The 16,140-nt window shown below is 38.8% G+C and overlaps 2 protein-coding genes across 2 annotated transcripts in view; one reads left to right on the top strand and one right to left on the bottom strand.

Moving 5' to 3' along the window:
• Positions 1-1,605: 1,605 nt before the first annotated feature.
• Positions 1,606-4,933, bottom strand: mrps18c (mitochondrial ribosomal protein S18C). Its single transcript, XM_061734568.1, has 6 exons — positions 4,829-4,933; positions 4,660-4,703; positions 3,357-3,440; positions 2,895-2,952; positions 1,914-1,973; positions 1,606-1,737 (listed from the first exon to the last, which is right to left on the bottom strand). The coding sequence occupies exons 1-6, from the start codon at positions 4,887-4,889 to the stop codon at positions 1,661-1,663; spliced, it is 384 nt and encodes a 127-aa protein (XP_061590552.1). The 5' UTR covers positions 4,890-4,933; the 3' UTR covers positions 1,606-1,660.
• Positions 4,934-5,915: 982 nt separating this feature from the next.
• Positions 5,916-16,140, top strand: part of helq (helicase, POLQ like) — a 42,812-nt gene continuing 32,587 nt past the window's right edge. Inside the window, 5 exon segments of the mRNA XM_061734567.1 lie at positions 5,916-6,344; positions 7,817-8,420; positions 12,320-12,442; positions 12,445-12,497; positions 14,961-15,161. Of these exon segments, the coding sequence (XP_061590551.1) occupies positions 6,198-6,344; positions 7,817-8,420; positions 12,320-12,442; positions 12,445-12,497; positions 14,961-15,161 (1,128 nt within the window). The 5' untranslated portion in view covers positions 5,916-6,197.

Here is a 16,140-nt window from a genome sequence, read left to right on the forward strand (position 1 = left end):
AGTGTTTGCTTCTCACCTGCTAAACTTCTGAATACCAAAGTAAGAGCCTTGTTTCAGGTTTAACTTCAATCCCACCAGCCACATTTTATTGGCTCAATTTCGTGACAGATATTGAGTGGACAAAAGTTTGGTCGTTACCACAAAGATTATTCCTAAGAAATAAAGTCAAAGAGATCTCTTTTAAATTGATACACAAATTCTACCCTGCAAAACAATATTTATCACAATTTAAGAATGATATAGACGTTAATTTGTCTTTTTGCCAAAGGCATCCTGAAACATTCTCACTTATTCTGGTCATGTGAATTCACTTATAAATTCTGTAGGGACTTCCACAAGTATACTGCTAATTCTGTCTTTTCTGATTTTCATCTTTATTTTAGGTTTTCATAATTTTAATCACAAAGATAGTGACGCTTTATAAAAAAGAAAGCGTCACTATCTTTGTGATTAAAATACTAAAATTTTATATAGTAAAAATCAGAATATTGGTTATTTGTCTTCCAGCAGCTTCATGAAGCTGAAATGATCACAGCCTACACTAGATGCTCCAGCACCACAATCCTCGTCACTTTGCTCTATTTTCCAGAGATTCAAAAACAAACAAGGACTGCAGTTCACAATAAGTGTCCCTTTGCACAGAAATAAAGACATATCAACATACGGTTGATGATGTAGGTGTAGCTGTGGATGTTTTAGCATCATCTGGTGAGTGTGCTGAATGGTGTATTGGAGTTCTGTCTCGGTCCTCCACCCGTCTAACTGCCCCCTTCATAACCCCAGCCGCTTTGCTCCCGTCTTTTTTCCTTGAATACTGTTTGTTCTTCGGGGGAATAGTGTGTAGTAGTTTAAGCCCTTATAGTCTTAAGGTCAGTTAGTCAGTAAATAATTGACTTTCTTTAGCCGACAGTTCCCTGGAAGGATTTAGCGGTGTCATAGACTGCGTTTACATGCAGTCAATAATATCTGAGTTGCACCCCAAGTTACGAGCTGACCCTCTCATCCTACTTCTACGGAAGAGTATCAGGGCCAGGCAGGAGAAAAATAAAAATAATATTTTAGAGGAGGAAGATTTTTCTTTTCATTATGCATTTCGAGAAAAAAGTCGAAATGTCGAAAAAAGTTGAAATGTCGAGATTAATGTTGAAGTACAATTTCGTAAAAAAGTCGAAATGTTGAGAAAACAGTCGATATGTTGAGAATAATGTTGAAGTACAATTTCGAGAAAAAAGTTGAAATGTCAAGAATAATGGTGAAGTACTATTTCGACTTTATTCACGAAATTTCGATTTTTTTTCTCGACATTGTATTTCAATATTAATCTCGAAATTTCGACTTTATTCTCGAAATTTCGACTTTATTCTCGAAATTGTATTTCAACATTAATCTCGAAATTTCGACTTTATTCACGAAATTTCGACTTTTTTCTCAACATTTCGACTTTTTTCTCGAAATGCATAATGAAAAAAAATCTTCCTCCTCTAAGATATTATTTTTATTTTTCTCCTGCCTGGCCCTGATACTCTTCCGTATACTTCAGTACAAACACCGGATCTGAGACCAGATTCAAACTTTCCCCAAATGTAAAGAAGCGACTCATTTTTCACACCAACAACAGACACTTTAATACCGCAAACAAACACACACACACACCGGTCCTCTAACTCAGATGTTTGACGCCGCAGATGTTCGGATCCTTCATGAACTCTGGATGTTTGTGGGTCACCGACATGAAACCTGCAAGAGAAAAGTTAGTGAGATGCAAAAACTGAATTAACATTTTACCTTCAACTCCAAACCTTGTTATGTTTAATCAAACTAGAGCAGGTTCAGAAGCTGAAACTTTAAAGAAGCAATGAACGCTGGAAAACTGAACTGCAGTGAAAAGGATGAATGAAAACAGATAGACGAACCCATGGAGTGAGCTTTCTTAATGGCTTTGGAGACTTCCTTCTGCTTCCTCCCACACAGACCTGGAACACAGAGGAGCTGTGAGTGTGTGAAGTAATCGGCAGACTTGGCGTGCTCACTCAAAAAGAATTAAAAGTGTTTCACCGGGTGCCAGTCCAAAAAACGTATCAAAAAAACAAAATCCGACAGCACTCTCTTAAAGTACAAAACTTTAATATGGTTTAAATCAATGCACAGCAGCAGGAAATCAGACGCGTTTCAGCTTACAGCCGTCCTCAGCGATGAATAATTAAGTGGGTGTCTCCCATTTATCAGAAGCCAGCTGACTCTGATCAACACTAAACCAATCAGAAAAAAAAAAAAAAAATCATACATCAATCATGGAAGAGCCATGAAAATATTTAAATACAATAGAAAAAAATAGAAAATATGAGTACATCAAAGAAAATAATAAATTGATACAACTAGAAGGATATTTCAGTAAGCCACAGAAAACCCAAGAATCCACAAAAAAATTACAAGATAATTTGCCTAGATCCATAGTGGCATCGGGAATAGATGTGTGACTGTACAATCACCATCTACAAAAAGCACGATAACACACATTCTTCATTCATACCTTTTGGATGCTCTGTCTGTAAATAATGTATCCAAAAGTGTGTGAAGTCTCATCTGTGACCTGTGGTGACCTGCGGTGACCTGTGGTGACCTGAGGTGACCTGAGGTGACCTGAGGTGACCTGAGGTGACCTGAGGTGACCTGAGGTGACCTGAGGTGACCTGAGGTGACCTGAGGTGGCCTGAGGTGGCCTGAGGTGACCTGCGGTGACCTGCGGTGACCTGTGGTGACCTGAGGTGACCTGAGGTGACCTGAGGTGACCTGAGGTGACCTGAGGTGACCTGAGGTGACCTGGGGTGACCTGAGGTGACCTGAGGTGACCTGAGGTGACCTGAGGTGACCTGCGGTGACCTGCGGCTGCTCACCTGTGATGTGTCGGCCGTAAATCCTGCCTGTGTGTGGAGAGATGAACTGAGACAGCAGCTGTGGAAGCAAAGGTGAGAAAAACCAGACATTAGCGCACCACCATGTTCACTTTCAGCTCCCACAACATCGTTGAGTTTGTGCTGCAAATGGAAAACATTCAAGAAAAAAATAAAGCACAAACTACAAAGATTTCAAAGCCTGAATGTTCTTAAGGTAAATTATTTTTTTGCTTACTCATCATCGTCATCAATTTGACTGTTCCACTTCCTCATTTAGCAGAAGCTTTTATCCAAAGTGACTTACAAGTGAGGAACAAAAATCAAGCTTCAGGACCGTTAGAGACTCTGGCATTAAGTGTCCAATCAATTAAATAAATATGGAAAGAGAAACGTGAGGTGCCAAAAAGACCAAGTGTGAGTGGTGGGCGCTTTCAGCAGGTGAGTTATGACGTCAGTACTCACCTGGGTGTTTTTGTAGTCCACAGTGACGTTGCAGAGCACACAGGTGCTCTGAGGCTCTTTGTAAGGATTCTCCATTTTCACAAACTGCAAAACATAAACATTGTGTCACTGCTAACGCAATGATATAAATATATATAAAATAATCTTTATTACTGACTCAGAAGGTCCACACACATCCAACATACACAAACACACAACCATTACATACTTTCATTTACATTTCATCACCGTACAGGAAAAAGGTGCCAGCTATCATGCCAGTGCTTTGGAAGCCTCTGGATGTGACCGATAGCCCATCATAGGGCTGGCTAAGGCCATAATGATGCTATTTTCTGTCAAATCCAGTCGACACATAAAATTAAAATATAAATAGGTATGTATGGGTATATGTACATATGCGTATATATATATGTGTGTGTGTGTGTGTGTGTGTGTGTGTGTGTGTGTGTGTGTGTGTGTGTGTGTGTGTGTGTGTGTGTGTAAATATGTGTGTAAGTAGATATATACATAGATATAGAGCAGATGCAGTTAATAGAGACAGTATAGTGTAAATACATATATTTATATAAATATTTATATGGGCATGTGTGTACAAATATATAGAAATATTCAACTATGTGTATGTATAGGTATGTGTGTGAGTATAATTACAGTATACAGGACTGTCTCAGAAAATTAGAATATTGTGATAAAGTTCTTTATTTACTGTAATGCAATTACAAAAACAAAAATGTCATACATTCTGGATTCATTACAAATCAACTGAAATATTCCAAGCCTTTTATTATTTTAATATTGCTGATTATGGTTTACAGTTTAAGATTCACAGAATATTAAAATTTTTTGAGATAGGATATTTGAGTTTTCTTTCATGTAAGCCATGATCAGCAATATTAAAATAATAAAAGGCTTGAAATATTTCAGTTGATTTGTAATGAATCCAGAATGTATGACATTTTTACATTACAGAAAATAAAGGACTTTATCACAATATTCTAATTTTCTGTTACAGCCCTGTATAATAATAATAATAATAATAATAATAATAATAATATTGTTATTTAGCAGTGTGAGTATAGGGTGTGAGTATTTATAAATACGTGTTAAATGATTAGTGAATGGGGGTAGGATTAAATACACTTTAATTACACTTCTTCCTACTTTTTTGCACATGTAAATTAAGTGTTAAAGGGTGAAATTCTTTGTTTTGTTGTTTTGTTTTGTTATCTTCTCTTGAATTGTTGTTTTTTACAAAATAAATCAAATCAAAATCAAATGACGGCAGAATCCCCAGGATACGCACCTTGTCGTGTTCATGTTGAGCCAGTGAGGTGAGACTCCTGTAACCTGGACAGGTAACAGCACACATGTCTTACATCGTCACACTTTATCAAACGTCACTGGTTACATTTCAAACAAACAGCCGTGTCGGATTTTGCAATCCGTTCATACCGACCGGAGCGGGTGCTCACCTGTGTTTGTGTGGAGATACAGAGCAGGTTTTAGTCGCTGCAGGCTCCTCACGAACAACATTTTGACCTGACACAAGACCGGAATTGGTGCAGCGCGGGAATGACTCCGACTACCGCGTCTCCAGTTAGATGGTTCCTAGCGCTTTTATAAACTTTAGTATTTGTATGTACAATGTCTTTGAATAAAACTTTATACTTGAATATTAACTAATTCATTATATGAGGTTCTTTAGGAATTTCAGACAGATTCCATGATTAACTCCTCTCCCTCCCAAAAAAAGATTTTACGTCACTCATTACAAAGACACAATAAGACAACATATACATTTTTAAAAATTATATTTGCTTTTATATTTGTATTGTATTGCACCAATCACCACAACAAATTCCTTGTGTGTGTTTAAAAAACTCGGCAATAAACCCTTTTCTGATTCTGAATCTGATTCTGAAATACCCGGAAGGAAAAGACCGTTACACTTTCCGTTAACGTTAAATAAAACCAGAGACGTTTTATAAAGTTTTATAAACTGTATAGAGTATCTTTGATAAAATTTAAATAATCCACATTAGAATAATGTCATGATGTGACGCTAGTGACGTAATGAGCAGTTGTTCTGGGAGTTTAAAATACTAAAAAATAAGAATAAGAGATCTCAGCTTCTAGAAATGTTACTAAATAATTTTTCATTTTCATCTGCAGTTAAAACGTTATCTTCTTGGGAATTTTAAATAAAATAGCATTTTTATTAAGCCAATATGTTAACCTAAAGGCGAGTTTATTAATTATTTCAAACTCTTTACTATCAAAATTAGAAAGAAAAAAAATATCTTTCTCATCTATCTATTATCATTTTATTGCTACTTTGTTCCTCTGTTATTGTTTTGTATTCTGTCTTTTAACCTTGTGATTTTATTTGTTTTGACGTGTGCTGCTGCCTTCTTGGTCAGGTCACACTTGTGAAAGAGATCCTTGGTCTCAATGGGCTATTATTCTGGTTAAATAAAGGTTAAATAAAAAAATAAAAATAAAAATAAAGTTTTAAGGATTCGTAAACCACGAAAAGAACAAACGGAAGTGACGTAGGGACGTTTTGAACGCGATGCGCGCTGGTGATTCCGGTCAGGCTCGTTACTTCACCTTTACAACCATTTATCCTTAACTTACTACAGGTTTTAAATCATTTGCGAGTCATTTGTTGTGCTGTCAGTTATTTATTTAGCGGCTAAATAGGAACAAGTTGAGGAGGAAAGTTTTTGTAACCTTCCCTCTTAAAGTCGGCGTGTTTAACGATGTCATTGTTGGTTTATAATCCATCACAAAGTGCGAGAATCTGTTAGCCGGTGTGGGAGCTGCTGGAGCCGGACGGGGATGAGTTCTGGGAAGATCCAGGTGAAAATCAAACGAGTCTGCGCCAGGAAGAGGTGTCGAGATGTTGTGAAGACTCACCTGACACCTGCCCGGAGCAGACCAGCATGCGAGGACCGGAGGAGCATGGAGGACAGTCAGGCCCCGGAGGTAAACTTAACATCATTGAGAGGAAATACAATCTGCTCCATCACCATGTTAATGTGATAACTCCTAATGGAAACTCCTCTGAGCATCTCATAGTGTTTCAGATTAAACTGTCTATAAAACCTTTCTCTGATTCTGTCTGTGATCAGATCTCAGATCCAGTCCTGCTTCAATTCAGTTTTCATTTCATTTTTATTTATTCCGATCATGGAAATATGCAAACAAAAAAAACAAACAAGTAAAATGACAACACAATCAAAAGCATATTCCATAACCAGAAAGGAGCAGGAAGAAGAAAATCTTATTCTACCTGCCCCTCCCTCAAAACTAAACTGAACAATAATAACAGATGTTCTGCAAAATTACTTAGTTAACATCACAAAGAAAGAAAAACAAAAAAATCAAAGATAGATTGTCTGTCTCCATACGCATATATTATACATTTTAACTATTTCATCCATACATTGTTATTTTTTTCTCTTTAAATTTCTTTTTAAACTGAAATATGTTTATACAGCCCTTTAAATCATAATGTAATGAATTCCATAACTTAATTCCAACAACAGAAACTGCTTTAAAGTTGTTCGGGCAAATAGATGTTTAAAATTATATTTTCTATGACTATCTTCATTATTTGAACTGAAAGTAAACATGTCATTTTTATTTACATAGTGTCTGTTACAATACAAGTTGTCTCCAGGTGGTTTCCAGAGAGCCGGAACATGACCCCCGGAAATTATTACAACGGCAGGTAGAAACTCCCTTTTGGGAGGGAAGAAACCTCCTGCTGAAGACCAGAGAGATAGGCACAACAAACTACAAGAACAATGGAGAACAATGATGATATACTTAAAGGAGACCTATTATGGCATCTAATACCTATTTTAAACAGACCTTGAATGTCTTAAAAACAAGCTTTTGATAGTTTTTTCTATATAAATTAGAAATTCAGCCTCTGAGCCATGTTTTTATCATCTCATTCTCTAACCTCATTATCTATGCAGGATCCTGAGTGGGCGGGGCTATGATAATGAGGCTCTGTGCTGATTGGCTGCCTGAATAACGTGATACACCGCTACGAAGAAATGGCGGAAGCTCCGGCCAGAGTTAGTGGTGGGCGTGGTTTCACGCATCGTAGGCCAAACTATGTAAATCACTCCATCGTTACGTAACGAGAGGAGCAGGATCTTATTGGCTCGTAGATCCACATCACACTGGACGATCATCCGGGCGGCTGTACAGACACTGCAGAATTTGGTTGCTTTCCTCCTTCTCTGAGTTGGCAGGCTGAGGGGAGACCACTTTATATATGTTAAAGCAAGAAAAAACCTGGTTTTCAGAATAGGTCCCCTTTAAAATTAATAACTGAGGGTTGAGCTGAAGAAAGGAAAGATAAGAAAAGGGTTAAAGATGTATAAAGAAGAGGCCATTCCCTCACTGATAGGAGGATGTGTAACGTCTCGTTTTGTCGACAGTACTGCAGCGACGGAGAGGATCTGTTCGGGGACTATGACAGCATCCTGGAGGACAGCTCTCTCCTGGCAAAGCTGGATGATGCTGAACAAAATGAAAGACAGCGAGCAGTGCACCATGGGAATGTCACAACAGCCATGGTCAGGAATCCAACCCATATGGACAGTCTCACAGACTCCTTATGTGAGCAGCTGGGAGACGAACATTTCGAGGAATTACCTGGCAGCCAGCTGCAGTTTGAAGAACAGGCAAAGAGGAGCCGGCTGCAGGCTGGAGAACAAACCTCCACGCCTGTTCAGAGATCCAACAGGACGGTGGAGGCCGGACGACGCGCGAGCACGGACGATAACGGCAAGAGGACCAGCAGAGTGAGGCGGAGCATGGCTGACCAGCTGAAGAGGACGATGCTTGGGAACGCTGCGTCTCCTGCCAGCGTCTCTCGAATTGCAGTGTTGAAGGAAGCGGTGGTGTCTGAGGAGATCAGCGTCGCCATGCAGGCCATGGAGACGATATCTGCTGAGACCACAGACCTTGGGCCTTTCTTTGGACTCCCCAGCAGAGTGAAGGAGCTGATGCACAAGCTGAGAGGAATCCAGAAGTTATACGGTGAGAATCAATCAATCAATTAATAACTTTATTTGTCCCCAATGGGGCAATTCATTTTGCAGCAATATATACACATATACACATAGTAATAAAAGGACAACGAGTTTAAATCTAAAAATCCAAGCACCACAACAGCTACCTTTTCCTCATGGAATTGAGAAGGGAGATGCAGAAGGTACAAAAGAATGTTTCTATCTGTTAGTTTTGACCAGTGGAAGTGGAAGCAATGTACCCGATGGGAGGAACTGAAACTCTTGGTGTAGAGGAGGGGACAGTCCCATAGGATAGTATACAGCTGTTTGTTATACAGGTCCTGTAGAGTCACCTGAGCAGAGCCAATTATTTTACTACAGACATTAACCACCTTGGTAAGAACAGTTTCCTGCTTTACCCTAAGCCAGTGGCTCCCAAACCTTTTTTCCTTGTCCCCCCTACTTGTGTCTAAGACCAGCCAGGCCCCCCGACCCGTACGTACTAGCACCAAAATAGTCTTTAGTTGGAAAAATGAACATTAATTATGTTTTTTTGATAAATTTCTCTTTGGTTTACTCTGTATACATATGACTGTTTTTCTCCAATGTCACCAATGTATAAAATACGCACAAAAGGACATAAAAGGACATACAAATATTTCTGAAAAATGTCTCTTTTAATATGAGACCAACATTTTTTAACATTTTTCCTTTAACAACCTGTCGGAGTAGATTAAATGTTGAATAATGATATAATAATAAGGAATGAAATCATTCCCTGTGTTTGTCACCAGTGTATAAAAAACACCAAAAATATTCAAGACATTCCTAAATTATTCCTAACAATGTCTTATGAATGACTCATTCGTAGGGCTGGGCGATTTTGGACCAAAATAAAATCCCGATTTTTTTTTTTTCTCTGAAAACCCGATTTTCGATTTCGATTTCGATTTTTTTGGTAAAACTACAAAAGACAATGGAATAAATTGTTTCAAATATTTTATCTTTATTTTTAAAGAAAAATAGCAAACAAATTTCCCTATTGGGAATGAAGTGCAATTGAAAGATCCTGTAAATCCTCCTTGAGTTTAAAGTTGTAAAGTGACAAACATTTACAATTTTCTTGACCAAACAAAGACGACTAGACGAGCTCTGTCTGTAATGCAGCCAGCTGCAAAAAAGGAAAATCCATTTTCCGATTTTCCTTTTTTTAACATCGTCTTGATTAATAAATCTGATTTAGATTTTAAATCGATTAATCGCACAGCCCTACTCATTCGCAAATATAATTTTTACAACTGCATAATTTCAAAACAGACAAAGTTTTGCGCCCCCCCCCAGAGATCTCTGGCGCCCCCCCAGGGGGGGCGCGGACCCCAGGTTGGGAGACACTTCCCTAAGTGATGAAAACCAACAAATGAAAGAAAAAGTTAATGCAGACTCAATGAAAGAGCGATAAAACATGGACATCAAGGATGAATCAACATGGAATTTGGACAGTTTTCTAAGACAGTACAGACGCTGCTGACTTTTCTTGTAAATTAAGTTGGTGTTACTCGCAAATCTCAGCTTAATGTCTATTATAGTTCCCAGATATTTATAGGACTCTAGAATTTCTACATCTTGTCCGTTAATCACTGTCCTATCCGGAGAGGATAGAACATCTAAAATCAATACACGTCCTTTGTCTTGGGCCATGGGAGTTATCAGTGCTGTTCAACAGACTCACAATTAGGGTTGCACGGTATACCGGTACCAGTATAGTACCGCGGTACTAGAGTTTTGAAAACGGTACTATACCAGCATTTAAAAACAAACGGTACTTTTATATATTTTTTATATGCAAACGAATTGGTAAATTGGAGCCTGTCTCTTTAAGCACGGCGAGCTCAGCGAGTGTGACGTAGTTGCAGAAGCAGAGCCGCCTCCCCCTCCCACTCGCATGCGGAGGAGGAGAGAGAAACGAGAAGTCGCGTGTTAGACAGACAGAGCGGGTGAAAATAAAGTTGAAATAAATAGAGATGGCAGCCGAAGAAAAGCCTGTACTTGTGGACAAAATGGGGCACCGAAGTACGGTGTGGAAATATTTCGGGTTCAGAAGGAGCGATAAGGGGAGCCACTGAACCAGACGCACCGCAGTGCAAGCGGTGCTACAACGTGTGTCTCGCAAAAGGAGGCAACACTTCAAACTTGTCGAAACACTTAAAGGACAACCACGCGGACTTGTTCCGCCACTTCAGTCAAGAACGACAGCTGATAACTTTGTTCACCAGTTCACTGCACTGTCATGTCAATGAAAGAAGTACAGATCCTCTCCCAGCCCGCATTAAACCTACAGTAGCCTACATACATAGTTAAAACATGTCCATGGTTAATAAATGCAATTTTTTAAATATTTAAAAAAAAAAAAATTACAATCTTAAAATATTTAAATAAATTCCACGGACTAGAATATAACTTTAATATATTTTTTATATTTTAATATTATGTAATGTTTCATATATATTATAAACCATTAAGGCAATGAATTATATTAATTAATATTATATATTAAAACACACTTTTGTAAAACATTCCATTAGCCTACAATATCTAATCCTATCCTAAAAGGACTGTCTCAGAAAATTAGAATATTGTGATAAAGTTCTTTATTTTCTGTAATGCAATTTAAAAAAACAAAAATGTCATACATTCTGGATTTATTACAAATCAACTGAAATATTGCAAGCCTTTTATTATTTTAATATTGCTGATTATGGTTTATAGTTTAAGATTAAGATTCCCAGAATATTCTAATTTTTTGAGATAGGATATTTGAGTTTTCTTAAGCTGTAAGCCATGATCAGCAATATTAAAATAATAAAAGGCTTGCAATATTTCAGTTGATTTGTAATGAATCCAGTATGTATGACATTTTTGTTTCTGTAATTGCATTACAGAAAATCACAATATTCTAATTTTCTGAGACAGTCCTGTAGATGATAGAATGAGCCTCAATTTATTTTTCTAGTTATGCCCATTTAATGTTTCATGTGGCCTATAGTTTCAAAACACAAACCTTTTGAACAATGAGAACAAGTAAAATAAGGCAATGGCATTTAAATTAAAATGACCATCTTAATTAAAATACTGTACCCCCTCCCTCCCCCAATTACAGAAGACCAGTGCTCCTGGCTCAGAGAGGGTGGCACACCCACTCAGAAGCAGGAGTTTTTGCTGCTACAGTATTTTATTTAACATGGTGACTTTAATTTGAATGGCATTGCTTTATTTTACTTGTTCACACTGTTTCTAAAGGTTTGAACATTTTAATATCCCATGCAATTATTTATTTTATTCATTGTTGTTATTGTTCCCAAAGTCTGCTTTAAATAAAGGAAAATATTGACATTGAGAGTGTTCCACCTTTTACAAAAAGTATCGAGAAAGTATCGAAAAGTATCGAAATACATATTGGTATCGGTATCGAAACAGAAATTTGGTATCGTGACAACCCTACTCACAATGACAGTATCATCCGCAAACTTCAATATATGATGGTTTAAAAATGTGCTACAGCAGTTGTTAGTGTATAATATGGACAGCAGAGGAGAAAGGACACATCTGTGGTTCTGCCAGTAGATGTTTAAGATAGTTGTGTGAGTTCTGCACGTCAGGAAATCCAACCAACAATGCTACCATCAAGACTAAAGTTGTCAATTAGTCTCTGAATCAACAGATGAGGCTGAATAGTATTGAAGGCGGATGAGAAGTGGATGAATCTGCCAAACAGCCAGGCCAAGCTGGGGATTTGTTCCTCTTCTTTTTATTTGTCTATCTTTGTTTTCTCAGTTTTTGTGGGTTAATTTGACACATGTATGTACGTTGCCGACAGCCTAACACGAAATCCAGCAGAGAAAATGAGTTTTTCCTGGTTTGGTGTGTCAGAGTGGCAGGAGACGTGTCTGAACCTGGACTGCGTTCAGCAGAGGAGGAACCTGATCTACTCTCTTCCCACCAGCGGGGGGAAGACTCTGGTGGCGGAGATCCTCATCCTCAGGGAGCTGCTGTGCAGAAGAAGGACTGCCTCTTCATCTTGCCTTACATATCGCTGGTCCAGGAGAAGGTACCTGGACATTTACAGTTAAACTACTTCTATACATCCAACACAACATAAATCAGCTCACAGAGTCGCCGTATGAATAAAAACAGTCACAACAACTTTTAGAATAATCAAATATTAGGTGGCCTTTACATTTACATTTACTATCCTTCAACTTCAACTTCTTTTTATTTATTTATATATTTATTTATTTATTATCCTTTCAGGTCATTAGAGGACAAAAACACTCTCCCTCAGATCCTCTCTGGATATATAAAACTACAGATTTATTTGTTTTGTCACTTTCTTTGCTCTTTAAGTCAAGTTCTGTCCTGATCAAAACTGATTTTTAAATTCCCATCGAGTCCATTTAAAGACTGCATTTTTTTTAAATCTCACAGCTTTTTCTCGATATATAAGCATACATTCTGTAATGTCGGGGTTTAATTCAGAAGAAAAAAAGTAAAACCAGGTATTTTGAACGTTTACCGTGAGATTGGACCTTTTTTGTCTAATTTCTTAACGGTGAAACAAAGATTAAAAATATAAAACACCAAAGGATCAAAATCAATATTCTTTTTAATCTGGGATTTATTTAAGACTGATCTTTAACAAAAAAACCAGAATGTATCATCTGGAAAACAACTAATTAAGGTTTTTGTTATTACAACATTTTATTCAGATTGGGATTAAAAGGGTTAAAATAATTTAAATGATTTAGGACTAAAGTTGATAGAAAGATACGAAAAAAATATTAGTCTGGGATGTTCTTGGGAGAGGACATTTATTTAGTCCTCTCGTGACCTAAAAGGATCGTACATTTGTTCCCAGTGAAATCTTTATCTTTAAAAAAAATGTGAATCTCAAAGATTTTCAGCAACAAAACTTTCTTTTAAAACAAAAAAGTATCCGGTATGGAGAAGAGCTGAGGGAAACATTCACACTCAGTAGACGTTGGTGTTGGACCCGGCCACTGAGGTGACATAAATATTTCTGAGCTTCGACATAAATTAGATATAATTAGAAGTGGTGAAGACAACATTTAAAGACATTAATCCAGCCTCCGTGGAAAAGATCCAGTCACATTGAGGCTACATTGCCAGTGCTAGTAAATTCCTATAGGGAATGGTTATGGTTGTGTCAAAGCACGGCTTACTTAAGACAGTTCAAGACCCGGCGCAGACTTTAGCAGTCAGTGGCTTCTGAAACATGCCGCAGCGTTCCTGGTCGTGGTTCACAGCTGGCTACGTGCAGCTGGAACGAACAGCACCAGGGGTTAGTGTCACTTTGACAAAACCAGCATTTATCTCTTGTTATACAGCAGGACCTGACAGTCGTCCACACATCTGCTGCATCTGAGGAGACGGCCATGGTTGAACTGCTCACGCTGTATGACTCCCAACTGCCAATAGGGAGATATGCAGTACTCAAGTTGTAAAAAAATAAATCAGGGGGGATGGTGGATTTGATCATATGGGGACAGATAATTTGTGCTGATTACAAATAATATAATATATTACAAATAATAGCAGTGACCAAAACAGCTGCAGAAATACTGCAGGAATGACATAGCAGCAGTTAAATGCAGCCTTCTGTAAGCTTTAAATATCCACTGGGCTTACATCAAATACATCAAAACACAACAATAAAAAACACTTTTCTGAACTTATCAATATGACTCTGTCCTTCACAGGATAAGTAACATGGATCACTGCAAAAACTCACAATCTTAACAAGAATATTTGTCTTATTTCTAGTTAAAATGTCTCATTTTAGTAAAAAAAAATCTCATTACACTTAAAACAAGACTCATTACTGGAAAAAACAACAATTTTTCACCTGTTTCAAGTAGATTTTCACTTGAAATAAGTAGAAAAATCTGCCAGTGGAACAAGATTTTTTTGCTTGTAATGAGAAGATAAATCTTGTCCCACTGGCAGATTTTTCTACTTATTTCAAGTGAAAATGTACTTGAAACAGGTGAAAATTGTCAAATAAGTTATTTTTCTGGTGATGACTCTAAATGTTGAAATAGCAGTAAAACCACATTCATTGATGAAATGACATAAGGGATGGAAAGGGGGGATGGCAGTTTTACAGGGGGGATGATTTGGACCGTTTTTATTTCAGAGGGGGGATGATTTGGACCCTTTTTTTTGAGGGGGGGATGATTTGGACCGTTTTTATTTCAGGGGGGGATGCCATCCCCCCTCATCCCTCCTCAACTCCAGTACTGGAGATATGTCCGCAGTTCTTTCACAACGTTCATCTTTGATCTGCAACGGTGTAAACCAGACAGAACCATACCAATAAGCTCAACAGTATATTCTTATCAGAAGATTATCCCAAGATCTATGATGTAACTATGTAAATCTGGTCTTCATAATGCGACCAGTTTATGTAAACAGAAAATCAAAGTGGACCGGTGCTAGAGCCCTGCGGGCCACCGTGTCCTAGTGTTGCCCCACTGAGCTGTGTTTTCTCCAGGTGCGGGGGTTGGCCAGCTTCGGCCTGGAGCTGGACTTCATGGTGGAGGAGTACGCCGGCAGCAAGGGCCGGTTTCCTCCGGTGAAGAGGAGGAACAAGAACTGCTTGTACGTGGCAACAATAGAGAAGGCCCACAGCCTCGTCAACTCCCTGATCGAGACCGGCAGGCTGGACAACCTGGGCCTGGTGGTGGTGGACGAGGTACACATTCCTCCGGGTCTGACCTAACCCTTGGGCTGTCTTCAGGTCAAGGAGGAAGGAAGGAAGGAAGGAAGGAAGGAAGGAAGGAAGGAAGGAAGGAAGGAAGGAAGGAGGAAGGAAGGAAGGAAGGAAGGAAGGAAGGAAGGAAGGAAGGAAGGAAGGAAGAAGGAAGGAAGGAAGGAAGGAAGGAAGGAAGGAAGGAAGGAAGGAAGGAAGGAAGGAAGGAAGGAAGGAAGGAAGGAAGGAAGGAAGGAAGGAAGGGAGAAAAGAAGGAAGGAAGGGAGAAAAGAAGGAAGGAAGAGAGAAAAGAAGGAAGGAAGGGAGAAAAGAAGGAAGGAAGGAGAAAAGAAGGAAGAAGGGAGAAAAGAAGGAGGGAAGGGAGAAAAGAAGGAGGGAAAGGAGAAAAGAAGGAAGGAAGGGAGAAAAGAAGGAGGGAAGGGAGAAAAGAAGGAAGGAAGGAAGGAAGGAAGGAAGGAAGGAAGGAAGGAAGGAAGGAAGGAAGGAAGGAAGGAAGGAAGGAAGGAAGGAAGGAAGGAAGGAAGGAAGAAAAGAAGGAAGGAAGAGAGAAAAGAAGGAAGGAAGGAAGGGAGAAAAGAAGGAAGGAAGGGAGAAAAGAAGGAAGGAAGGGAGAAAGAAGGAGGGAAGGGAGAAAAGAAGGAGGGAAGGGAGAAAAGAATGAAGGAAGGAAGGAAGGAAGGAAGGAAGGAAGGAAGGAAGGAAGGAAGGAAGAAGGAAGGAAGGAAGGAAGGAAGGAAGGAAGGAAGGAAGGAAGGAAGGGAGGGAGAAAAGAAGGAAGGGAGGGAGAAAGGAAGGAAGGGAGGGAGAAAGGAAGGAAGGAAGGAAGGAAGGAAGGAAGGAAGGAAGGAAGGAAGGAAGGGAGAAAAGAAGGAAGGAAGGGAGAAAAGAAGGAAGGAAGAGAGAAAAGAAGGAAGGAAGGGAGAAAAGAAGGAAGGAAGGGAGAAAAGAAGGAAGGAAGGGA

Source organism: Cololabis saira, chromosome 11 (genome assembly GCF_033807715.1).
Source record: "Cololabis saira isolate AMF1-May2022 chromosome 11, fColSai1.1, whole genome shotgun sequence".
Classification (NCBI taxonomy): domain Eukaryota; kingdom Metazoa; phylum Chordata; class Actinopteri; order Beloniformes; family Belonidae; genus Cololabis; species Cololabis saira.